Source organism: Panthera onca, chromosome D1, assembly GCF_046562875.1.
Source record: "Panthera onca isolate mPanOnc1 chromosome D1, mPanOnc1 haplotype 2, whole genome shotgun sequence".
Classification (NCBI taxonomy): Eukaryota; Metazoa; Chordata; class Mammalia; order Carnivora; family Felidae; genus Panthera; species Panthera onca.
The window spans coordinates 14,484,418-14,510,155 of record NC_138348.1 but is presented as its reverse complement, the minus strand read 5'-3'; the positions used below and the strand labels follow the sequence as shown (position 1 = coordinate 14,510,155).

General features: G+C 36.4%; 2 protein-coding genes across 3 annotated transcripts; both read left to right on the top strand.

Annotated features, from left to right (window-relative positions):
- Positions 1-8,254: 8,254 nt before the first annotated feature.
- On the top strand, positions 8,255-10,901 carry LOC132662502 (olfactory receptor 4P4-like). Of its 2 annotated transcripts, XM_078434046.2 has the most exons (2): positions 8,255-8,289; positions 9,933-10,901. In XM_078434046.2, exons 1-2 carry the CDS (start codon positions 8,255-8,257, stop codon positions 10,852-10,854), a joined length of 957 nt encoding a protein of 318 aa, XP_078290172.2. In that variant the 3' UTR covers positions 10,855-10,901. The 2 variants fall into 2 exon arrangements, with proteins under 2 accessions (XP_078290172.2, XP_060463939.3); XM_060607956.3 differs by lacking the exon at positions 8,255-8,289 and having other exon boundaries at positions 9,919-10,901.
- Positions 10,902-22,606: 11,705 nt separating this feature from the next.
- LOC132675956 (olfactory receptor 4P4-like) lies at positions 22,607-23,536 on the top strand. The gene has a single exon (XM_060628150.3). The coding sequence runs from the start codon at positions 22,607-22,609 to the stop codon at positions 23,534-23,536; it is 930 nt and encodes a 309-aa protein (XP_060484133.2).
- The last annotated feature ends 2,202 nt before the right edge of the window (positions 23,537-25,738 follow it).

Here is a 25,738-nt window from a genome sequence, read left to right as displayed (position 1 = left end):
TTACTGGCATAAAACTATATAAATAAAAAAATTATCAATAGAAAACCACTAGAATAAATGCAATAAATGGCTTAGAAATATGTAAAACTTTTGGCACTTCTAGGACCCTCACAATAGGGTATGTAATATGTTAATTAATACAAACCAACCTGTCTATCATAGATACACAGCTCTTAGAAAGAAGAAAACTCTTAGAAGATCATTCATAACTCAGAACAACCCCCAGAAACAGAGCATTAGGTTATGCTAGCAAGATTCACACATAAGTGGTCACAATTGGGAAATTGTAATATGTAAGATATTCATTGGAATATATGAATTTGCTTGTCATAATGAGCATGACTAGCAACATTCTTTATTTAGCTCCTGAAAGGGAAAAAAAATATTTTGGGGGGCTCCAAATAAGGGCAGTGGTTCCAGATAAGAAAGGTAGGCTCTACATAACATGCCATCATTGGATTGTCACCCATCCATATACATGTGCAGAAATGCACAGTATAGTAAATAACATCTTCCAGGGGCTACTGTCTCTGCCATAATTAGAATAAACAGGCTTGAACAGAACAAAATGAGAGAGGTAATATTTAATTTTTGTTTAAAAGTACCTGATCACACAGCAAAACTACCGATAGAGGAGGAAGTAATGTGAGAAACAGCTTTAAGCAGAATACATCATACAATGACAGCTTTTATGGCAGTTATCAGAGACAAATAGAATATGATTATAGTTATTATATAAAAATAAAAAAATAATATGAAAAGCATGATATTGTATTAGGATTCTCAAAATTGTCCAGGGTGTTAAAATAATTTAGGAAATAAAAAAAAGAATATTTTAATTGTAAACTTGATGGATAAAACAGAGTAGCTATATCTTAAGAAAAACTCAGTAAATAAAATTTCAGATGTTAACAAATTACCAGAACACAGGATTAGAGAGGAGAGTGATAGAAAAAAAATAGATCTCTTAGGAGACATCATGAATGAAGTAAGAGAAAGCAACCTATGTTTGTCAGACTCTAGTGTTTGGGTAATAGTGAGACAAAAATATTTTTAAAAAGACAAGTATTAGTAATTTTTGAGAACTGATGAAAATAATCTTTAGAAAATATTCAGAGGAGGGAGAAAGAGTTGCTTTTTTTAAAAAATTTTGTAAACATTTATTCATTATTGAGAGACAGAGCATGAGCAGGGGAGGGGCAGAGAGACAGAGGGAGACACAGATTCTGAAGCAGGCTCCAGGCTCTGAGCTGTCAGCACAGAGCCCGATGCGGGGCTCAAACCCACAAACAATGAGATCATGACCTGAGCCAAAGTCAGACGCCTAACTGACTGAGCCACCCAGGCGCCCCAAGAGTTGCTCTTACGAAGAATCATAGAAAACACTATTACCAATTAATAATAATTTAAATCATTGAGTAGAAAACAAAATCATTGAGTAGAAAACAGAAGATAATGGAATTGCATAATGAAAGTACTAAAAGAAAAATGTCACCCTTGGCTTCTGTATTTTTGTAAGAAGAGTAAAATGAGGACTTTTCAGTTCAATGAAACAAAAGTGAAAAACAACCAAGAATTGACTACAAACCTACACTCACTAAAAGAAGTTGTGAAGGATGTTTTAATTAAAAGGGAAGAAGTCTGAGAAGAAAGAGGATCCCTGGAGGAACGGATAATGACGGAAATGGTAGACTTATTTATAAACCTAGAAATTGTATTAAAATAGCCATCTTGTCTAAAACATGAGATGAAACATAGAAGAGAGGACAAGATCCTGGCCCACGACATATTATGAGATGGAAGAAAATGATCAGAAGAAAAAGGTTGTAAGTACCATGTACCATTCAGCGGGACGGGGGTGGGGTGGTGATAATGTCAGGTTCAGACACTTTTTAGCATCAATGTACAGCCATGATTTCTTACATGTAGCTAAAATAACAGGAAAGAGACAGGCCGGTAGGAAGGTTGTTCAGTAGGTAGACAGGTAAAAATACACTGGGGGAATGAAAGGAGACCCATCCAATTAAAAAGTAAAAAAAAAAAACAAAAACAACAAACAAAACCAAGGAGGGAAAAAATAGACATACTGGGAAAAGTTGAAAAAAAAAAAAAGGAGCAAAAGTCATGGTAAGAAGGTAGTCCAAATATATAAGACAAAATGAACACAATGGACTAAATTCTCTAGTAGGAAGACAAAGATTATCATAATAGATTAAAATATAGTCCTGCGCTTTTACAAAGGATATTACATGGCATGAAATTTGGAACTACAATCATGAAAAGGAGAGAGCAGGCAAACGCATTAGCACTTGACCCTCCTGATGCCTCGGAAGCAGACATTTGCCGAGAGCCTCTTGGTTCACAAGGCCTGACTATATCGGAGCACCCCACTCAGCACCAGCCAGCCTACAGCCATGCAAGTTTGTTTACTAAACTCTTCTGTGAAAGACCACTGCATACTCCAAGCCTCGTGCAGCCCCCCATTTAGCTGCTTCTCTGCACTCAAGCTAAGCAGAGCAGTCCAGAAGCCTGCACAGTACTGCATTCGAGAGGCACGTCCCGCTTTGCTGGGTGACTGGCTTTTCTGGCAGCATCTGCAATCTCACTTTTTCCAACCATGTCTGAATCCCAACCTTGGCAACGGTTCTCCTCTTCCAAGTTCATTCTTTGGGTACTCTTCCTCAGTCCTAGGTTACTTTTAACACTTGTATTCAAGTATCACTGACCTACAACAGACAGCACATATTTAAAATGTCCAATTTCATTAAGTTGTGACATAAGTATACACCTGGGAATCCACCACCATAATCGAGATGGTGAGCGTATCCCTCCCTCTGAAAAGTTTTCGATGTGCTTTGTGTCTTTATAGACGAGTTTGTGTCCTCTAGATCTTTGCGCAAATTTATCATACAGTATATATTCTATGTTGGCCGGCTTCTTTCTGTATAATTATTTGGAGATTAATCCATACTGTTGCATGCCTCAGCCGTTGATTCCTTTTTTATTGCTGAGTAGTATTCCACTCTGCAAATTCCACAATCTTGCGTTGTTTCCACTATTTGGCTATTACAAATAAAGCTGCTCGAAAACATTCATGTGTAAGTTTCTGTGTGAACATATGCTTTCAGTTCTGTTAGGCAAATATTTATGTAGGGAATGGTTGGTCATCTGTAGGTATACGTTTAACATTTTAAGAAACCAACTAACTGTTTTTTCAAGGTGGTTATACCCGCGTACCTCCCCACAAGAAGTTTATGAATGTTCTCATTGCTCTTTCGCCCTTCATATACTAAGTTTCTTAATTTTCGCCATTTTGAAACATGTGAACTGATGTTTTGTTGCTACTTTAATTCGCATTTCGTAAATAACTAATGACGTTGAGCAGATTTTCATGCACTTATTTTGACATGACTAAAATGCTGTAATGTCTTTTGGTGAAATGTCTTTTCAAATATTTTGCCCATCTTGAAGATTTTCATCTAAGTGGCTGAATTTTTAGACATAAAATAGTTTATACTATTCTTATGTAGACTTTTAATATTGCAAAATTTGTAGTAATGCCAATTCTCTCATCCTTGATATTGATAATTTGTGTCTTCTTTTCTGTGCTCCTGATCAATCTGGCCAGAGGCTTATCAACTTTATTAAATTTCTTTAATAGATTTTTGTGTTCAATTTTCCCAATTGTTTTTCTTTTGTTTTTCATGGATGTTTACTTTGATCTTTATTATGTCCTTTTTCTCATGCTGGTGTACTTTGCTCTTCTTTTTCTAATCTTAAACTGGCAGCTGAGGACATTAATTTGAAACCTTTCTTCTTTTCCAGTATAAATATTTAGTGCAATAAATTTTTCTCCACGTCCTGTATTCACAGGATCCCACAAACTCTGATATATTTTGTTTCCTTTTCCATTCATATAAAGGGACTTCCTAATTTCCCTTTTGATTTCTTCTTGACCCATGAGGTTACTTGGAAGTGTGCTATATGATTTCCAGATATTTGGAGATTTCCTAGATTTCTTTCTATTTCTAATTTGATTCCACTGTAATCAAAAAAACATACTTTGAAAGACTAGAGTCCTTTTATTATTGAAACTTGCTTCAGGACCCAGAAAATGATGTGTCATAGTAAATGTTCTGAGTACACTTAGCAAGAATATGTATTCTGAAAGAGTTACATGAAGTACTTCATGTAGACAAAAGTCAAGACAGTTGATGGTTTTGCTCATCCACTATATTTTGCTGATTTTCTACTTGTTCCATTAATTATTGACAGATGAGTCTGAAATATTCAACTATATTGTGAATTTGTCTATTTTCCCTTAAGATTCTATAAGTTGTTGTTTTATGAATTTTGAAGCCCTGTTATTGGGGTCACAAACATTTAGGTAGTTATGACTCCTTGATCACTGGACCCCTTTCCCATATGACATGAACTTTTTTATCTTTAGTAATATTCTTTAATCTTAAATTATCTTTGATAAAATAAAAAAAAACCTTTACATCTCTTTTCACTAGCATTATTTATCTTTTCTATCCTTTTACCTTTAAACTATTATTTGTACCTTCATATGTAAAATACAATTTTCTGTATCCAAAATGTAGTTAGGTTGTAGAGGTTTTTTATTTTTGTTTTGTCTTTGTATACTACCTGACAAGGTCTGCTTTTTAATTGTACTGTTTAGACTATTTCCATTTAATGCGATTATTGATAAGGTTGAGTGTCAGTCTATCATCTTGTAATACCTTTCTATTAATTCTATTTGTTCTTCTCTGTTTTCTTTGTCTTCCTTCTCTTGAATCAATTGAGTTTTCCTATGATGCCATTTTATGTACAGTATGATAGCTTTGCAATAATATCCTTCTATTTCTTTCCTTCCAGCCTTGATGGAATATTTTTACACACTTGACGTCTACGTATGTTATGAACACCAGACATATTGTTATCATTTTTGAAACCACCTCTGTTACCTTGAACAAACTATTTAAACTCTAGAAGATTCCTTTTTTTTTTTTTTTTTGCTTTGAGGAATAGAGGCAATAATTACCATGAAATTTTTTTTAAGAATTAAATCAGATAATGCACTTAAAATTCTTAAAACAGTGATTGACATATAGTAATTAAAAAAATGCTTATAAATGTTATGATTAGCTTACTAAGTGAATTGTTCTGATCTAGCTGGGATGCTACAAAATACTGATTTTCTGAAGTCTTAAATGAACTCATATGTATATAGACTTTTTGTGCAAAAAGGGAGTCTACCCGAATTTCAGTGCACATGATCCTGAATCTATACACCTTGCAGCCCTGTAACCACACAAAGGAAAGTGCCTGGTAATAATTAGAATAGATGTGTACATATTTTGTTGGTTCCAAACTTCATTATGCTCTCCAATACTTTTCACCAAACCTGGTGGGTCCTTTTCCAATCTACCGATAGGAGCGGGGAATTTGTTTTAAGTTTTAATTAATTTGCTATTTTTTTTCTTTGCACAACCCAACCTTCCATTGGAGCAATGACAGTTAATTACTGTAGAGTGTGGCTACTGGTCCAGGGGAATAGTGGGGTGACAGTCTTTGACTTAATTGTTAACTGAATATTATGCATCTTATGTTGCTTTTGTTAATGACTTTTGTTAGGACTCTGGATCTCTCTCTCTCTCTCTCTTTTTCTTTTGCCTTCTCCTCTCTGGAAATAGGGACCTCCTCCAAAAGAATCCCAGTGCTCCCATAGGATTACCCCAATTTCCATCCTGCTTTTCAGAGGAAGAAATTGATCAGAACTGGCAGAATTTCTTTATCTACTTTGGATCCGAATAACAATAGCAGTCTCTAGAGACACAGTGCCCAGAACTTGGCTAATGCTAAAAGAGAAAATAAAGATAAAGGCTGAAAATTCCTATGAGCCTAGGGAATATGACCTAGGGCAGCTGATTAGTATTATTTGCTGAGGATTTCTTAAGAAATGCTTCTGGGAAAACAATTTCTTAAAATTTCAAAGTCAAAAAGTTCTTAGGATCTCCTCTCTGTTTATGTCTCTTGCAGAGAAAATTTCCTGCAGCCATACACTCAAAGAAGGTGAGTGACTCCTAGGGCATATATATATATATATATATATATATATATATATATATGCACACTGCACATATATTTTGAAACGTTCTTGTTTACTTCTGCGTATGAGCAGGTGCCAGGGAGATCTACTGGCATTTAAAATCCTAGATCACTCGTGGAGTGAATACATGCTTCTGTGTGAATCAGGATCATTTTCAGCAATATTTAAATCTTCATTCACTTAGCAAAACAGTGCTACTTTCCTCCTGGAAATTCAAGGAAAGCAGTGCTTGTAGATACTTTTAGAGAACGTACTTAGGTTTGTTTCAATCACTGCTTTCTAGTTTCATATTTTCAACCATAAACGCAAGTGAAGCATTACCAACTGTAACTGAAGGGGGGTATGTGTGACTACGACATTTTCCTGAGTAATTTAAAACTACCTTGAAGACCATCTACAACTGACGTGCAGGTAATCAGTCTTAAAATCCTTCTTTTAGGCTCACTAGATCTATTTGACATTTATTGTGTTGTTTTAAGGATATACAATCTTACATGGTATGTCAAAATTTAAGCAAGACTAAAGAGATTTTGCAATATTTATTTCTTACTGTGTCTTATAGAGTTTGTGCTTTTGAAGAATACATGTTACAAATAATAAAATTTTTAGGTTGCCAGTGACCTTCCAGCCTTCCACCTTTGAAGAAATTCCTATCTTTCAAATGACTCATCACTTTAAGTTTTCTAGATTCATCATAATCAGGAAAGGTAAGTTTGTAGTAAGACACATGTTGATCACATCAGTAGAAATGTATGTAATTAGTATATACAGACCCCAGTTGACTTGTAGGAAATGTAGTTTTACAAAGCTGGTCTTAACTCCTGGGGTGAACAGGACTGTGAAACAATACTACAAAAGGCACAAATTGACTTTTTCATTTAATTTTGGTAACATGAAAAACAGTCAACGTATTTAAAACTACAGGTAAAGAAATTCCCCCAGGTAACCAGTATTTCACCCAACTGATTTTATTTTCCACCAAAATATTATCCACATTGAGGTTTGTTCTGATGGTCCTTCTAAAATCTCTGTTGCAGTTTTGCTTTTGTTTATTTCAAGGGATTTGATTCAGGATGTATGTGTATTTGGAGGACGATTTAATTCTTAACCCTTTCACTCAAAGAACAGAGAACATAAGGAAAAGGTATATAATTGCAATGTAGTCTCAATTTTCTTTGGTGATTATGTTTCATAAACTCATGCATTCCTCATTTTTTCCTTGGGTGATGTGTCTGGACCACAGTTATAGATGTTGAAGTCCAAGATTAGAAAGGATCAATGCCCTGTAGAAGTGAGAACTGCTTGTGTGAATGGGGAAATCCAAAATGGTCTCATTTATTCTTGTTAAAATTCCACCATGGATAGTAACAGAGTACAAAACACATAAATTTGGGGGAATAAGGTGTGGCAATAGTCTAAATTCATGCTGGATGATTATTGCCTCTTCTGATCTGGAAGGGTTTTTTTAGATTTAGATGTCAGCTTCTATATAAAGCTTAAATATCGAGATTGAAGCCAAAGAAAAAAAAAAGTAGCCACATATCAGTTCACATGTTTTCACTTGATATCAAACAGGTGACCGTTGAAAGCCTTAGGTGACCAATAGCATCAGAAGTTTACTGAGGTATAAGCAACGCTTGAATACAAGTCGTTTGCTCTCTAAGTTCCTTTACCCTCTGCGTCATTCCTTAAATGTTTTATTTAGTTTTGAGAGAGCACAATAAGGGAAGGGCGGAGAGAGGGGAAAGAGAATCTGAAGCGGGCTCTGGGCTGACAGCAGCCAGCCCGTTGTGGGGCTTGAACTCATGGACCGTGAAATTCACGACCTGAGCCAAAGTTGGAGCCCAACCGGCTGAGCCGATCAGGTGCTCCTCCATCAGTTCGAATCCTGTCTATATTGCTTTTGTAGGATCACTTATTGTTTTACTCGGTAATGTCTCCTTTGCTTCATTTTTGTGTTATGCTTTGAGGGTCTCAAAACATGCCATTTATTTTTCTTACTACAATTTCTCTCTCTGGACGTTGGTGCCGTTGTCATTCTGGTGCCCCCAAGGAGTGACGATATTTCCATAAACACACAGATTGGAATAGTTACAGTTGCGGTGGTCAGATTGAAAGCCTGATGGTTTCAAAGAGGAGATGTGCTACACTACGCATTCACTCGTAGAACTATCGTATATTTTACAGTGATCTGGGAGTCTGTCACCTCTCATGAGATGAAAATTATATTTCTTCCACTGCTGTCTTCTCAGATGCATGCCCCTTTTCTGTGGGAAACTGCACTAAATGAACAAGAATTAGGGAATGAGTTCATAATTTTTTCAGTGTATTGGTTCTCTGATTTGGGACATTCACTTAGTTTTTCTTAATCTGTTCTTTCCATACTGAAAAGAACACGGTGGGATTCGATGAATACTAAGATTGAAGCCATTATCATAACTAGACTTATTATTTAGGAATAATTATTATTTAGTAATTATTATTGAGTAATAATTATGTAGTAATAATTATTTAGACCTATTATTTAGTAATTATTTTAAAAACTACCTCGGTTTCAGATTTTATGTATATTTACTTGAAGGAATGCAATATAGGTAGGGGTGCTCGGTCGGTTAAGCGTCCAGCTATTGATTTTGGCTCAGTTAATGATCTAGCAGTTCCTGAGATCGAGCCCTGTGTCTGGCCCTGCACTGACAGCACAAATCCTGCTTGGGATTCTCTCTCTCTCACTCTCTCTCTCTCTCTCTTTCTCCGTCTGTCCCTGTTGCACACTCCCTCTCTCCAAATAAATAAACATAAAAAATAATAAAAGAATGCAGTATATTATTTTCCTAAGTTAGTTATGATTTACAACTGCAACTCTAACAATGTACACAAAGATATAAGAAACACATTAACTTTTATGAAGGAAGCATAACTTGTGCACAATTTTGAGGCTAAGACCTGTTATCTTCCTGTTAAAAAAGGGAGACTACAAAGTCCTCCATTTCCATTAGTGCTTTCTTTTTTTTTAATTTATGCCCATTATTAAGTTTAATGACAATGGAGTTTACCTTAAAACATGCATGTACACTAAAACCAAAATAAGAGATGTACATATTTTTTCTAATTCTTTTTCAAAATGTCACTGATAAAATCTGCTCTGTGCCGTGTTTTCAACTATTTTTGTGTCATAACATAGCCAGCAAGATTGACTTTTGGTTATGTGCTACCCATTTCATTCCCACCCTTGTATTTCAAAGAATATTACTTGCAATCCGAATCACTCAAGGCACAATTTAGGCAAATGTGCTTTTGTTTTTGTTTTTAAATGCAACTGCATTCCTTGATTGTATGTCTTCAGGCAATTCAGGAGAATGTTCCATATCATGCTGGGGAAAGAGCGTTACCTGGAATGAAAAGCCTGTTGTGAGTAATGAACACAAGGGAAATGAGGAATAAGATAAATTTTATGCATTAAATTAATGCCACTGTTATCTCAATGTTATAAATAACAGTAGTAGAACTTCTGTTTGGAAAATAGTAATTTTTAAATCATGATATTTTCAAAATTTAATCAAATGTACTTTTAACACTATCAGTATGACAGACTATTTGAAAAAATTAAAAAATCATAGCGGAAGCAGTTGATTCCCAAGAAAAAAAAACATAATAATATTGATTTATGATTTACCTTCTGTGATTTGTTGAGTTAACCTTTTGTTTTATTAGAAATTTATTTATGATTGTGTTAATATTATCAATGTTTTCATTCAAATTTTTTCTTTCCAGATGCTCAGTTATCTGTGCATAGCACACAATTTATGGGAAGTCAGAGGAACATCTCAGAATTCATTCTTTTGGGACTTTCCTATAACCAGAACATACAAATTTTTTGCTTTGTATTCTTCTTGTTTTGTTATGTTTCCATTTTGGTGGGAAATCTCTTAATTCTCGTCTCCATTCGATGCAGTGCCCTTTTTTACCAGCCAATGTACTATTTCCTCGGTCACTTATCCTTTATGGACATTTGCTACACCTCCTGTGTGACACCCAAACTGATAGGTGATCTGCTGCTGGCCAGAAAAACCATCTCTTATGGTAATTGCATGTTACAGGTCTTTTCCTTACACTTTTTGGGAATGATTGAAATCTTCATCCTTACAGTCATGGCCTTTGATCGCTACGCTGCCATCTGCAAACCTCTCCACTACCTGCTTATCATGAACAGAGCAAGGTGCAATCTCCTAGTCTTGGCTGCTTGGGCTGGTGGGGCCTTCCATTCTTTTTCTCAGTTTTCTATGATATTCCAGTTGCCTTTCTGTGGCCCCAACGAAATCAATCACTACTATTGTGATATCTTCCCTTTGCTGAAAGTTGCTTGTACTGATACCTACATCACTGGTGTCCTTGTGGTTGCCAATTCAGGTCTGGTCGCTTTAGTGACCTTTGTTCTCTTGTTTGGGTCTTATGTTGTCATATTATTCACTTTAAGACATCAGTCGGCTGAAGGAAGACGCAAAGCCCTCTCCACCTGTGGGTCTCATATCACTGTGGTCGTCTTATTTTTTGGACCTTCAATCTTTGCCTACCTTCGACCTCCGACCACGTTCCCCGAGGACAAGATATTCGCTCTATTTTACACCATCATCGCTCCTATGTTCAATCCCTTAATCTACACCCTGAGAAATACAGAGATGAAAAGCGCGATGAGAAAAGTTTGGTTTCAAATGATATCTTCAGAAGAAAAACACAATTGATTTGTCCTATTCAATATGCTAAAAAGTTTATGCAGGAGTAAAAGTGGACTCGGAATCAGAGAGCTCTGTTGGTGTTCAGATCACCGAAACCAAATCGTTCACTTTATAAATGTCAGAGATGATGAGCCGAAGCATTGTGAACAAGGTGACAATTTTACCAGCCGAACTGAGATTGGCTTAGGGCATCTGCATATTAAACATATTCCAGGCTGAGTGAACGGTGGGGCTGTCATACCCAGTAGTCAGTTATGGAGCTGTGAGGCTGACGGCGAATTTTAACATTCATTTGCATATGAAATTGATACATGGGGATTTGACAACATTTTGGCCCTCTGGAGAAATGAACAAGATTAAAAGTGCTTTTCCGAAATTAAAACAGAATGTTTTTAATTATCGAATTTTATTTCCTGTAGAATATTCATCCGAATCTCATGTGATGACACTCTGCAATAAATTATGTGATGAAAAAAATTCAGGCAGATAATTTGCTTTAGAGTTGCAAAGAAGGCGTGGCTACACTGGTCCTCTGGGGAGTTACAGCAACTTTTCCCAATCCCATCTGCCTTAAAATTTCATAGGCGGGGACAAAGGGACAGGTGGTAATTTACATTTCCGTTATAGTGTTTATTACATCATATACGTTCAGAATGTGGAAAGACAGAATGAGAAAATTAATAGATCTTCTCTCTTCCCAGTAAAGCTCAATTAGTTGAATGACTTCAAGACTGTGCATTTGTGGGGGCGCCTGGGTGGCTCAGTCAGTTAAGCGTTCCACTTCAGCTCAGGTCATGATCTCATGGTTTGTGAGTTTGAGCCCTGCATCAGGCTCTGTACTGACAGCTCAGAACCTGGAGCTGCTTCAGATTTTGTGTCTCCCTCTCTCTCTGTCCCTCCCCGACACACACTCTGTCTCATTCCTTCCCTCTCTCTCTCTCTCTCTCTCTCTCAAAAATAAATAAATATTTAAAAAACTAAAAAAAAAGGACTGCATTTTTGGGGGTGGCTGGTTGGGTGGCTCAGTCAGTTGAGCCTCGGACTCCTGATTTCGGCTCAGGTCATGATCTCACAGTTCATGAATTTGTGCCCGCAGTTGGGCTCTGCTTGCAATTCTCTCTTTCCCTCTCTCTCCTTCTCTGTCTCTCTGCCCCTCCACTGCTCATGCTCTCTCTCTCTTAAAATAAACACATAAAACTAAAAACCAGAGACTGAATTTGGGAGAAACTGCACATATCAGCTTGTCTTGATATATAGACAGGAGAGGTGAATTCAATTTCCATCCTAATGGACAAAAATGGAGCCGTTTGAAAAAAAAATTTAAATAAATCTTCCATTTGCGTAGTTCTTGCATATATCTTTGTTTCCATTTAAGGTGAGAAATGAAATAATAACAACAAAATACAGTTATTTGTGATATTAAAAGATTTACTACCATGGTCCATGAATAGAACACATTATTTGTAGGTATTGAGAAAAGCAAATTTAGGAGAAAGATTTCTCAAGAGAATTAGAAAAAAAAATTATAAGAACATATTTTTTTACTATCAATAAGATACAAATAATTAAAATCTTTCTGGAAAAAAATAGACATTCACAAGAAGGTGGGTAACACTGTAGTATTATCAAGGGAATTTTTTTGAAAACATGAACTATATTTGAAAACAAAATGCAATAGAATTTCAAAAAAATGATGTCAATAGTAATACAAAATGAAAGGGAAGGATAGGGAGAGAAAATGATAAGAAATGCAAATTGTAGCAAATTTATATGTGAGAAGAATTCTATAAATTGCAATTTTGACAAATTACTAATAAAAAATGAGTCTTGGGGCGCCTGGGTGGCTCGGTCAGTGGAGCGCCCAACTTCGGGTCAGGTCATGCTCTCACGGTTCATAGGTTCGAGGCCCACATCGGGCTTTGTGCTGACAGCTCAGAGACTGGAGCCTGCCTCAGATTCTATGTCTCCCTCTCTCTCTGCCCCTTCTCTGCTCACACACTCTCTCTCTGTCTCTCAAAAATAAATATATGTTAAAAAAAATTAAAAAAACAATGAGTCTTGTGCTTGCTTAGACGACATCACTTACTACCAAGTATTAGGATCGAGTGTAACAATGTCTACAGGTTTTGAGAGAAAAAGATTGACAGGGAGGGATAAGCCTTATTCTGTGTCCTACTTTCTTTCATTTATGCAAAAAATAAAAAGACACCTGCATATCAATTGGGCTTCATAATTTTACTAACCACATATTCTTTTTGATCAAATATTTTACTTTATTGATAAGTTTCAGAACACCATAAGGGATAAATCAATATAAAAACCTTAAAGGGAAATCAGAATATAAATAATTGGCATATTTTGCCTTCATCCTCACGGGCCACATTTAATAGCATTTAGGACAAGGAGTCCTCACACTTTGAAATGCATGGCAGTCTACCAAGTTTTTTATGGCATGATTCTGGTCAAATCAACAAACATCTATGCATCATCTGTTCTTCATTTATAATATAAAACTGATAAGGAAAGTCATTAATGTCACTTGCATATGAAATTATGAATTGAAATTGCATTTGAGAAATAGATTAGTGGTTAAGATACATGGAACAGGTTTTAATTAAGACTTTAAACATCTACAACAGAAGTCATATAACTATTTCCATCTTTCTTACTCAATGGATGTGTCTTTTTTTTTTTTAACATTCATTTTTGAGAATGAGAGACAGAGAGAGACAAAGTATGAGTCGGGGAGAGGCAGAGAGAGAGAGGGAGACACAGAATCTGAAACAGGCTTCAGGCTCCGAGCTGTCAGCACAGAGCCAGATGTGGGGCTTGAACTCGTGGACGGTGAGATCTTGACCTGAGCTGAAGTTGAACACCTAACCAACTGAGCCACCCAAGCGCCCCTCAATGGCTATGTCTTGATGCAGATTTCTTCTTCCGTTTCGTGAGGAAAGGAACCCACCAAGAAGATAACATGTTATTTAGAGAAACATAATTTATAATGAATTCTCCAAATGGCTAAAATTGAGGTTTAACTATACAAGATAGGCAGCTAGCAAATGCTTGTTTAATTAACCTTCAGAGTTGCCCAGATTCTGTCTAAGCTTTACCTATTCAAAATGTGTTCTGTGGATAAAACCAGCTAGACTATGTGCTAATACATCACAACAGCCTTTATTGAAAGCATATTCTTCTCCCTCCTGTGATTCATGAGTTAATATTAGCTCATTCATCATTTTTAAGTCACAGACTACTTATGTTACATTGACCCCTCAAATTCTACTCTAACTATTAAGATTCTGTAGTGAAATCAATCCCCAAGGTGCTTTTGATTCCCATTTTCACTGACAATGTGAGCAAGAAAAAAGGTATTATTGATTATTTAACTATATTTCTCATTGATATCAATATACAACATTTTTATTAAATGCATTGTATCACCAAAGAAACTGAAATTTTCTACTAAGGTATTTTCCATTGAGAATTTCATGCACAGAGGAAAATGCTATAATATTGATTAATAAAGTTAAATAAGAAATTCATGATAAGAAGATATAAAACTCATAGGATGTTCAACTATGTAAAAACAAAAGGCAAAAAGCCAAGATTGAAAGCCATATTAAAATATTCCAAAAAGTTGAATGTAAGTTATTACTGTTGGAAGAAGAAGTAGAGAAACTGGTTTTATTTGGTCTTTATGCCTAATTCAAGAATTAGTGATGCTATGATGCCTGAAAGAGTGGTTTGAAAAAATGTAGAGGTGTACACATATGATATATATTGATAGTGTTTTTATCTGGCTAGACGGATACTAAATGTACTTTTTTGAATTGCTATTTTCTAAAAAGCCAGTACAGCAAGACACATGTGGATATTTTCACCCTGGAGGATGGTGAGTCCATAGGAACAAATGTCCTTTTTGGATGAGGAAGTAAAGCTAGAAAGATTCAGGGGTAGGGGTTGCAAAACAGACCCTGGATATGGCTGCCTGGTGGGGAAACTGGAAGCCCAGAGGGGATCTGATGGAAGTTCTGGGCTGAGAACAGGAATAACTGTGAAAACATGACCTAGACTGGAGAAAGTATCTTTAAATAAAATGTCAGAATGTCTTAAATCAGGTTTCAATGGTCAAAGGTAGAAATTTCAGTTATGAGAAGAATCAGTTCTGAGAATGTAACCACAGAATGGTGAGTACAGTTAAGAATATGGTTTTGTATACTTGAAAGCTGCTGAGTGTAGATCCTGAACATTCTTACCACACACACACACACACACACACACACACACACAGTGGTCAACTATGTGAAATGAGGTAATAATGTCTTGATAATAATTCCACAATACATATGCGTATGAAATCATCACAGTGTATGCTTTATGTTTGTCAATGATTCCTCAATAAAGTTAAAAAAACAGGTTTCCTTAGGAGGGTGGGGAATAGACTGGACCAAAATGAAATACCTAGACTTGTTTTCAAGTTAATTCTTTGAGGGCAAACCCAAATTCGCACTTTGCCCTGAGTAGCTTCAGTGCCTTGGATATGGTTTTAGGGTTGTCTTGTTATGTATTTTTCCCATAGAAATAAAAGATACAAAGAAACTTGTAAGAGAGAGAGAGAGACAGAGAGAGAGAGAGGTGGGGGCCAGGGTTGGGGAAAAGAACTGTAAAAGAAATATCCCTGTAATCTCCATATGAACCAAAGAGTAGAACAATGACATCATCTCCAGAGTCAACCATAGATGCCTTCCTGTCCTCACTCTCTCCCCTGCCCCCAGAATTACCTATTCTCTTGACTTTTATCTGCATCTCCTTGCCTGGCAACCTCAGGCAAAGTATTTATCTTAGCTGTTACAGAGATTTTTTTCATGGGTAAAATAAGAACACAGGGTCCTCGTGAAAATTAAACAAGAGTACTTAGGACATGATACACGGCAAACCCTCAGTGTGAATTTGCATTATTGATTCTGCTCACACAGCACATTGGAAGTCAGCTCAATTTTTACATAGAGAAAAAGGAGGAAAGACAGATGTGCAGGAATGATAGAAGGACTTGGGAAACAATGAAAACATGTTCAAATGCAGCTTTTGTTTTTCAAATTATTATTTTTTAATTTTCTAAACCAAAACTAATACAAAATAATACTAAGCCTTATTAGTTTACAAGTTTTCCAGAAATTTACCTATACTCTTGGAAATGAACTAAAACTCATTGTAATTCTCGTAGAGAATACAATAGGACAGTTTTTGAGGACAGGTGAAGACCATTAGCCACCGTGAAGGCCAGGGCTGTCCTTTACTCCTGTCCGTTTGCAGAGATTAGAGAAAGGATAGGTCCTTGAAGAAAAAAATCCCTCAAGTTTGTTTTCATGACACAGTTCCTCAGGTGCGGAGAATTCAGTCATCAGGGCCCAGGAGGAATTTCTAATGACAGATTCCTAAATCACACGCAATGTTAATTGTGGCTTGCATGCTGTTTATAATCCAGATGACATGTATCCTCACTGCACTTGGTCTGATAACTCAGATCTAAAGGAAATCTACATGGTGGACTTATGATTTGGGGAAGGTAAATCCAAACTCCTCAGGAAGAAGTCAGTGCGGTAGAATAAAAGAAATGTAGCTTTATAATCCATAGTCTATTAAGTATTATTCATGCGAGCTTGGACATCTCTAGGAGTAATTTAGAAGATGAAAATATAGACCGTGATTTGATCCCTGTGAATATAAAAAATACGCCGCTTGACTTCAGACTGTCACTCAGAACATATGACTTCTCATCGTTTGTGTGAATGTTGCTTGAGTGATTGGTGTCAGTTGTCTCTGAAATGATACAAGGTTTTTTTTTTTTTTTTTTTTTTTTCCTGAGAATGGCTAACGAGTTATGCCAAGTGAAATGTGAATTCAAGAAGCTGAATGAAATAGCAGAGGCGAATGACTAGAATTTCAGGGAGGAAAGAGAAAACGCTGAAAGGAAGAAGTACGGATGGAACCACAGCAAAGTAGAGGAACGTGTGTGGTGAATTACTTCTCCTCCCTTCCTGTTTTCCTGCCTGAATGTGTGCTATCAGCTAAATTTACTTTTGCCTCCGTGTTATAGCTAACAGACTGTCATTTAAAGTTAAATACAGGCATCTTCTCTGAATTTTATAGCCTAATTTGTTTTGAGCCTGGGGCAGCGATAAATTCAAAGAGCTGCCCATTGAGAGTGCAATATGACATTCGAAAGAGACAGGCAGACAGTGAAAGGGAAATGACGCTTAGGTGGATAACAAATTTCAAATGAAAAAAATAAAAGGACTCTTAGAACTCTCGCTGGAAAGTTGATAAAGTATTGATCTAGAAGAAACGGATTCACAGGTCACCAAGGAAAATGATAAAACTCAAATTCAGAGGACAAGTACACCCCCTCCAGTAACCACTATTATGATAACTGATTTCTCCTTTCTCCTTTAACAACAACAACAAATATCCCCAAGCGTTATGTTAACTGAATACCCTCCTCAGGTCACTGAAAAATCAAATGAAAGTATCTCAAAACTTGAGTCTCTGTTTACCTTACCTCTGTTTATTTTTCTTGCCCGCCCTTATTGACTGCAATAACTGTAGTGACAATAATTTCAATTATTATAGACCATTTGAAATCATTGCCATTATTTCTTTTAATCATTTACAAACATTTACTGATTATTGGTTAAATAATGGTAGCCTGTATTTGACAAGAGACAGAACAAAGATAAAATAGTTAGAAATATTTATTGAGTCCCTACCATGTATTGGGTGACTCACCCATTTTATCCAATTAATTCTCACAACAGTGTTGGGAGGTAAACATACTCACCAGCGATGGACTCATCCATTGGCAGTATGATGGTCTGAGGAAAAACAGTACATGCCAAAGATCATACAGATTAGACGGCTAAAATTCAAAATTAAATTTGTGCAAGCACTTCTTAACTATTTCAAGGCAGAATATAAAACAGTCTCCCCATCCTTGAGGAATTTAGGATTACAAAAAACAAGAATGTATAGGGTTTATTTTGGCATAGGGCAAAAATGGAAATATTGGGGTCAGTGAGACAATCTTCTAAGTAATTACAACATCAAATATTTATTGAGTAAACACTAAGTACCAGTAACTGTGGTAACTACGTAACATTTTGCTAAGTGCATTGCAAAGTGAGATATATATTATTTCAGATTTTGACTGTACTATTTGCATGTATGGTCTTGGGCTAATTATTTAATTTCTCTATGAGTCAGCTTCCTTTTTAATAATAAAATCAGTTTGTTAGTGATATTTCCTTGTGAGAATTATTGTGAGTGTTTAAAACTTTATGGTAGGCACATGGGAATGCTCAAATTGGAAGGTAATATAAGAACTATTAGACTTACTGATAGCATAGTAAAATAACGGAATGGGTCCATGGGCTCGTTCATGGCAGTCAGAATATAAACCCAAGCAAGTTCACCTCATTATGTTCAAGGTTTCCCCAAACTTTAACAAGAGCAGACAGCCCAAGGGTTATGCAAAATCTTAACCGAAACAGATAAATTATCAAGACTGGATTTATCCTTTTTAGGATGGGGACCCTGAGTACAAATGCCTAAAGGGAGGGAAGAGCTATAGCAGAGAATAAATTACAATCTCTTTTTTTCTAACCACTGCTCTTACAAAGGGACTATTTGTGGCTAGCATCACTCCTCATGTATGAGAGCATCACAAGATTCAGTGCATTTTATTCACTTACGTGAACATAACGTTCTTCCTCTTGATAATTGGGCTACATATGCAGGAGAGAGGAACAGAGGGAGTTTATGGTTTCGTTTGAGTATTTTCTGTATGGTATAGACTTAGAGACTTTGGCTTCATTCATCATCTCTTTGGCCATCTGCATATCAAAATTACAATAGTTGAAAGGGTTTAAGGACCATGATTTTGGAGGTTATTTGGTTTTGCATGAAATAATAAGAGAAAAGGGGTTTTAAACATTACATGTCTTCTGTTGCTTTGATTCTATACCCTTTATGTATGAACTCAGGCTCTAGATTCAGAAAACTCTGGTTTCAAATTCTGTTTTGCTAAATACTAGTTGGATATTCTATGTATACTTTATCAGGAAAGCTTCAACTAATTTCTATCTCCGGAAGCTGTTATTACTCTTGTACGTGTGTCAAACTGCGCTTACTACCGTATTCATTTAGATGGTGTTTTTTTTTCAAAGTTCTCATTCATCTATTTTTAAATTTGAAATTCAGAACTCTCTGATTTATTTAGGGAACAAATAATTTGTCTACATTTTAGACAGCTGAAAGTATTGAGGGGAATGAAGTTCAGAGTTCACACTTAAAATTGATAACTGAATCAAAAGTAGAAACTAGTGGGAAACCTGGGTGGCTCAGTCAGTTGAACCACTGACTTTTGATTTCAGCTCAGGTTATAATGTCATGGTTCGTGGGATCGAGTCCCATGTTGGGCTCTGTGGTGAGCATGGAACCTCCTTGGGATTCTCTCTCTCTCTCTCTCTCTCTCTCTGTCTCTCTTTCTGCCTCTCTCCTGTTCATGCACACTCTCCCCCTCTCTCAAAATAAATAAATAAACATTAAAAGAGAGACTAGAGATCTTCTTGCACTCTAAAATTGAGAAGCTAGAAATATAAGTGGTAATTTATACTTGGTGAACCACACAAGTTTGGGAACATTGAAATGAAAGAAAAGGAAGGGAAATTAAGTGTTTCCTATGGACCCGAAAATAAAGAAAATTGGAAATTGAACCATATATTTAGCAATATTGTTTGGTTAGAAGGTTAGACCTAATTTAGGTAGTTGGAAAATTGATTTTGTATTGAGTGAAAACAGATTGATTGATTTTGCCTGCATAATCCAACAACTAGTTTCTACAGAGAATTAATTTCATGTTTGAAGCAAAATTTTCTTGCGTAGTTTTGGCAGAGGGGAAGAAGAAAAACAATTCAGGTGGTTATTCATTTCTATGTACATGATTAAAATGATGGTTTTATTTATGTTCATTCAAACGAACAAGCAATTACTTTAAGAATTGGCGGAACCAATATTTTAAATGTTATTTTTAAGATTGTATATTTGTTTACATGTAAGAAGACATTACGATGGCATAATTGGAGTCATGAAAACTTACTTTTCAATGGTTCTTTCTAAGCTCTTTTTTTTTTCTTAAAGTTTATTTATTTTGAGAGGGAGAAAGCATGCATGCAAGTGGGGGAGGGACAGGGAGAGAGAGGGAGAGAGAGGGAGAGAGAGAATCCCAAGCAGGCTCTGCACTGTCAGCCCAGAGTCCAATGTGGGGCTTGAACTCATGAACCAGGAGATCATGAACTGACCCCAAATCCAATGCTTACCCAACTGAGCCATGCAGGCACCCCTCTGTAAGCTAATTGTAAATCTTAAAATTGTACCAAAGAAATAAATTCATTTGTTTTAAGGCCCTTTTGTAAATGAATGTTGTAATTGGTAGGTGGCACAGTTAACTTAATCTCTTTAAAAGAGAGTGATGGGAGAATTTAAAAATTAATCGAGAAATTGTCGCTACAAGATTAGAGCAGAAGCTATATCACAAAATGTAAAGAAAGATGATAAGTATTACAGATGCATTTTGAGGTCAAAATTTATACACAAAACAATTGGATCATGTGGTTACCATTCTATGTTCTTTTTTTTCCTTTTTAAAAGTTTATTTATTTATTTACTTACTGACTTGTTTGGAGAGCATGAGCCGGGGACGAGGGAGAGAGAGAATCCCAAGCAGACTCAGTGCTGACAGCCTGTTCGTGGGCTTGATCCCACAAACTGTGAGCTCATAACCTGAGCCAAAATCAAGAATCAGACTCAGCCACCCAGGCACCCCTGTCATTTTTTTCATTAGCCCAGAGGCCCCAAGTAAGTTAGCAGAAAGTATGGCCAACCCCAACTAACTTGCATGCCTTTTCACATATCAAATCTTGTAGGTTTAGCATAATTGCTGAATGATAAAGAGATTGAGATTGAAACTACCCTTATTCCTTCTATGTATTTTCTATATACTTTGTTAAAAACCTTTTTTTAAAAGATTTTATTTTTTTAAATAATTTCTATGCCTAAAATGGAGCTTGAACTCACAATCCCAAGAATAAGAGTCACATGCTTTACTGACTGAGCCAGCCAGGCACCTCCGTATTTTCTATATACTTTTAATTAAAATCACTCCTATTTATTTATTTTTTAAATTTTTTAATGTTTATTTATTTCTGAGGCAGAGAGAGACAGATAGAGCATGAGTGCGGGAGGGACAGAGAGAGAGGGAGACACAGAATCAGAAGGAGGCTCCAGGCTCTGAGCTGTCAGCACAGAGCCTGACGTGGGGCTTGAACTCAGGGAGTGTGAGATCATGACCTGAGCTGAAGTCGGTTGCTCAACCGAGTGAGCCACCCACACGCCCCCAAATCACTCCTATTTAAAACAAAATGATTTGGTTAGTACAGGTCTCAAAGTTATTTTACCATTCTAAATAATCCACTTTCTACATGGGAGTAATATTTATTGGACTTAATTATTGACAACTTTACTGATTTGGTAACAGTAGCACTAATATAATAAAATCAGCAATGAAAACTCCTATGCTTAATAAAGCAAGAGCCATTTTTTGATTGAGTTTCTCCACCGTTTTGTGGCAAAGTTCAGGCAGATTTACTTCTTTTACAAGTGAGACACTTTAAGTTGAAAAAAAAAGTTGGTAGGTATCTAAATTCACAGACTCGTATAATTAGTAATGGAGCCTGGGTCTCAACCATTTGTTTTCCATATAAACACTTCCCAAAAGTATTTTCTTTGAGTTATGTGGCAACAAGATTCTTTGGCAAAGGGCATGCATGGGACAGGTATGGGAAACAAATTCGTACTATAATTCAAACCACTGTGAAGAAAATGACTTGCAAATTATGATACACTGAGTCAAGAGCAAAACCATAAAGGTGAAACTGACTTCTGCTTTTCTTTTCAGTTTTAACTTTGCTTCATTCTGTGGTTCATTTAAGTATGTGATTTTTATTGACGTGCCTATAGAAATAAGTGTACTTTTGATATAAAATACCGTCATCTTACTGTCACGAATCACTAAGACAAAGATAAACAAGCCATCAAAAAAAGTATTCAAACCAATTCAGGGGCCTCCTGCCAAGAATTGTTTGTCTTTCACTTTGTAAAAGTATGCGTATCATATATGAATCATTAGTTTTATTTTCTACCTCATTCTGAGGCTATTTGGGGGAAGCATTTATTCTACTAGTGACCACTGTCAAGCTTCACATTTACTTCCATATCATTTAACAAAAACTTTGATGACTTATACTTGCATCTTTGACAAATCTGAGTTTGTCAGGGACCCAGAGATATGTCCTTTGTAAAGACTTAGCTGTATAGCCCTTTAGAATTGGAAAACATTTGGCGACTACTAAGAATTTTTACACTTCTTTTTAAAAAAATTTACTGATTAACTGCATTAATTTTTATTAATGTCAAGATTGAACCTAATGTCCCGAAAGACTGACCTATGGAAGTCATCATGAGATTAATCAGAAAAAAATTTTTACATATTAGATTTTATTTTCCCAAACGCTGGGATCATATCTATTAAATATCCCTTCATGATATTAGTGCCATCATCTATATTCTCCATGCACGTTTCTGACACTGACTTGTGTGTTATGTCTTCCCAGGGGGCTGTTATGCATTCTTACTGCACTGGATCATGGGAAATAGAAACAACGTCACTGTGTTTATTCTCTTGGGACTCTCTCAAAACAAGAACGTTGAAATCCTCTGCTTTATATTATTTTCATTTTGCTACGTCGCCATTTGGATGGGCAATCTGCTCATAATGATTTCCATCACATGCAGTCCACTCATTAACCAACCTATGTATTTCTTCCTTAATTGTCTCTCACTTTCTGACCTTAGCTACACATCAACAGTGACACCAAAACTTCTGATTGATTTGCTGGCAGAGAGGAAGACCATTTCCTACAGTAACTGCATGACACAGCTCTTTATCCTCCACTTTCTCGGAGGCATCGAGATCTTCATCCTCACGGGGATGGCCTATGACCGCTACGTGGCCATCTGCAGGCCCCTACACTACACGGTCATCATGAGCAGACAGAGGTGCAACACAATCATCACAGCCTGCTGCACGGGGGCATTTCTACACTCTGCCAGCCAGTTCCTTCTCACCATCTTCTTACCCTTCTGTGGCCCCAATGAGATAGATCACTACTTCTGCGACGTGTATCCTCTCCTGAAACTGGCCTGCACTGACACGTACAGAATTGGCGTCTTGGTAATTGTCGATTCAGGTCTGATTGCCTTACTGGCTTTTGTGATTTTGATGGCGTCCTATTTTCTGATTCTGTACACCATCAGGGCTTACCCTGCAGAGAGCCGCGCCAAAGCTCTGTCCACCTGTAGTTCCCATGTGACAGTTGTGATTCTGTTCTTTGCGCCTGTTCTCTTCATTTATATTCGACCAGCCACGACACTTCCAGAAGACAAAGTGTTTGCTCTCTTCTACACCATCATTGCCCCCATGTTCAACCCTCTGATCTACACGCTGAGAAACACGGAGATGAGGGATGCCATGAAGAAAATTTGGTTTCGTCATTTGTTCTTGGAAGGGAAGTAACTTCTATGCAAAGCGTTCTAGAATTTCACGTTAGAGCTCCATCCTGACCCTAGAATTAATAAGAAATGACATACAGAGAGTATATAGTGATTGCAAAGCAGCCTCAGGTTGGAGCTCAGAAACTTTAGCATTTTCAAGACTTCTCCTGATTGGACAATTTTATTATTTTTTAAGATGTTTTTTCTTTTTTTTATTTATGTATTATTGGTATACAGTATCCTATTCATTTCAGGTGTACATCACAGTGATTCAATGTTTTTATACATTTTGAAATGATCCCCAGAGTAAGTCTAATTACCATCTGTCACCATACGAAATGAATACAATATTATTGATGATTGGACAGTTTTCATTTATGTTTTTCAATTCATTCTTCCTCCATTCTCCTCAAATACCTGTCCCAAGTTCTCCTTAATATGATAATTTATTGTGAACGTGTAACGAAGCCTTTTCTTCCCTCCTCGGGACTTCCACTGTCACTAAAGTGTACTCCTATTGACAGAAACTAATAAGTCTCCTGGTAGATAAGAACTATAGGTAGATTTTACTCCTGGCATCTCAGAGGAGAGCATAAAAGTAGGTATATAGGGAAATAGGTACATGAGCTGTACAGCGTTCATAAACACTCTTTTGTATGGTATTTGAACTTTATGAAAGGAGCTTATATTTATATTTTCAATGAACAAGATGCTGCTGCTAAGGTAGTCTCACTCTCTTCCTTCCAAAAAGGAAACAGAACATCCTCAACATTCTGGACGAAGTTAATTCCAATGTTAGTTTCCTTTCTAGGTCAGGTTATAATCCTCCCTAGAAAATCTGTAACACTAAGAACAGATTGTAAAATTACTCAATACATTGCTACATTGCTTCAACTGTCATGAGATAACTCATGATAACTGGCAATGAGATTCTAGTTAACTTTTATACCTTTATTTCTTGTCCTTTCTATTCATTCTTTCCCTTAATTTCAGGTTGACCTTTATTATTGGGGTTCTTTGTCTACTAATGTGAACCAAATCATCATTCCTGATATTCTGTGTCTTTAATGATCTTGTCATTTTTCTTTTTATTTTTTTAAATTAATTTTTACTATTAGCTATGGAACTTTTAAGAGATGCCCTGGGTTCCAGATATTGGTCATCCATGCACCATTGTGTCAAACAAACAAATCGGACCTTATCATCAATACCAATCGCGCCAGCCCCTTTTTGTCTTTTGGTTTCATAGAGGCAGGAGGAGCCCAAAATGTCCAAGTGACAACTTCACTTTCCACTTCAATAAAATAATTGTTGTGTTCCCTGATGAAAGCATAACCTCTATAAGTAAAACCTATAAACATGCTGAGTTGAAAAATGCTGGCACAGGGAGCAAAAAAATTCTATAATGATTTTAGTATAATAATAAAGGAGGTCCTTGCATACACATTTCTTTTATTCCATAAAATTCTATAACTGTTTTTATCATGACTATGGATTAAATAAAATCATATATTGCTTAACACATCCTTAAATATAGAACTCCAGCTTTTCAGCGTGCTGTTTCTGAATTGACACTGTTCAGTAAGCCACTTACTCACTGCTTCTAATCAGTTACTTAAGAGAAATGGGTTATGAATTGTTTGCTAGGGCTACCATAGCAAAATGCCACAGACTGTGTGACTTAAACAAAAATATATTTTTGGGCAGTTCTGGAGTCTGGAAGTCCAAGGTCAAAGTGCTGGCAGGTTGAGTATCTCCAAAGATCTGTGTCCTTGGCTTGTAGATGACTGCCTTCTCTGTGTGGCCTCACATGGTCTTCTCTCTGTGCACAGATATTCCTGGTACTTTTTCTGGGTGTCCAAATTTTCTCTTATAAGGATACCTGTAATATTGGATTAAGGCCCACCCTAAAGGCCTTATTGTAACTTAATTGCCTCCTTAAAGGCCTTATCTCTAAATAATCACATTCTGAGTTACTTGGATTCAACATATGAATTTTCAAAACCACAGTTCAGTCTATAACAGGGTATGTAGTAGGATCAGTGAATTCCTGTGTATATGTCCACTACCATGCTTCTTTTTTAATTTTTGTAATGCTTATTTTTATTATTTTGAGAGAGAGAGAGCGCACTGGGGAGGGGCAGAGAGAGAGGGAGACACAGAATTTGAAGCAGGCTTCAGGGTCTGAGCTGTCAGCACAGAGCCCAACATGGGGCTTGAACTC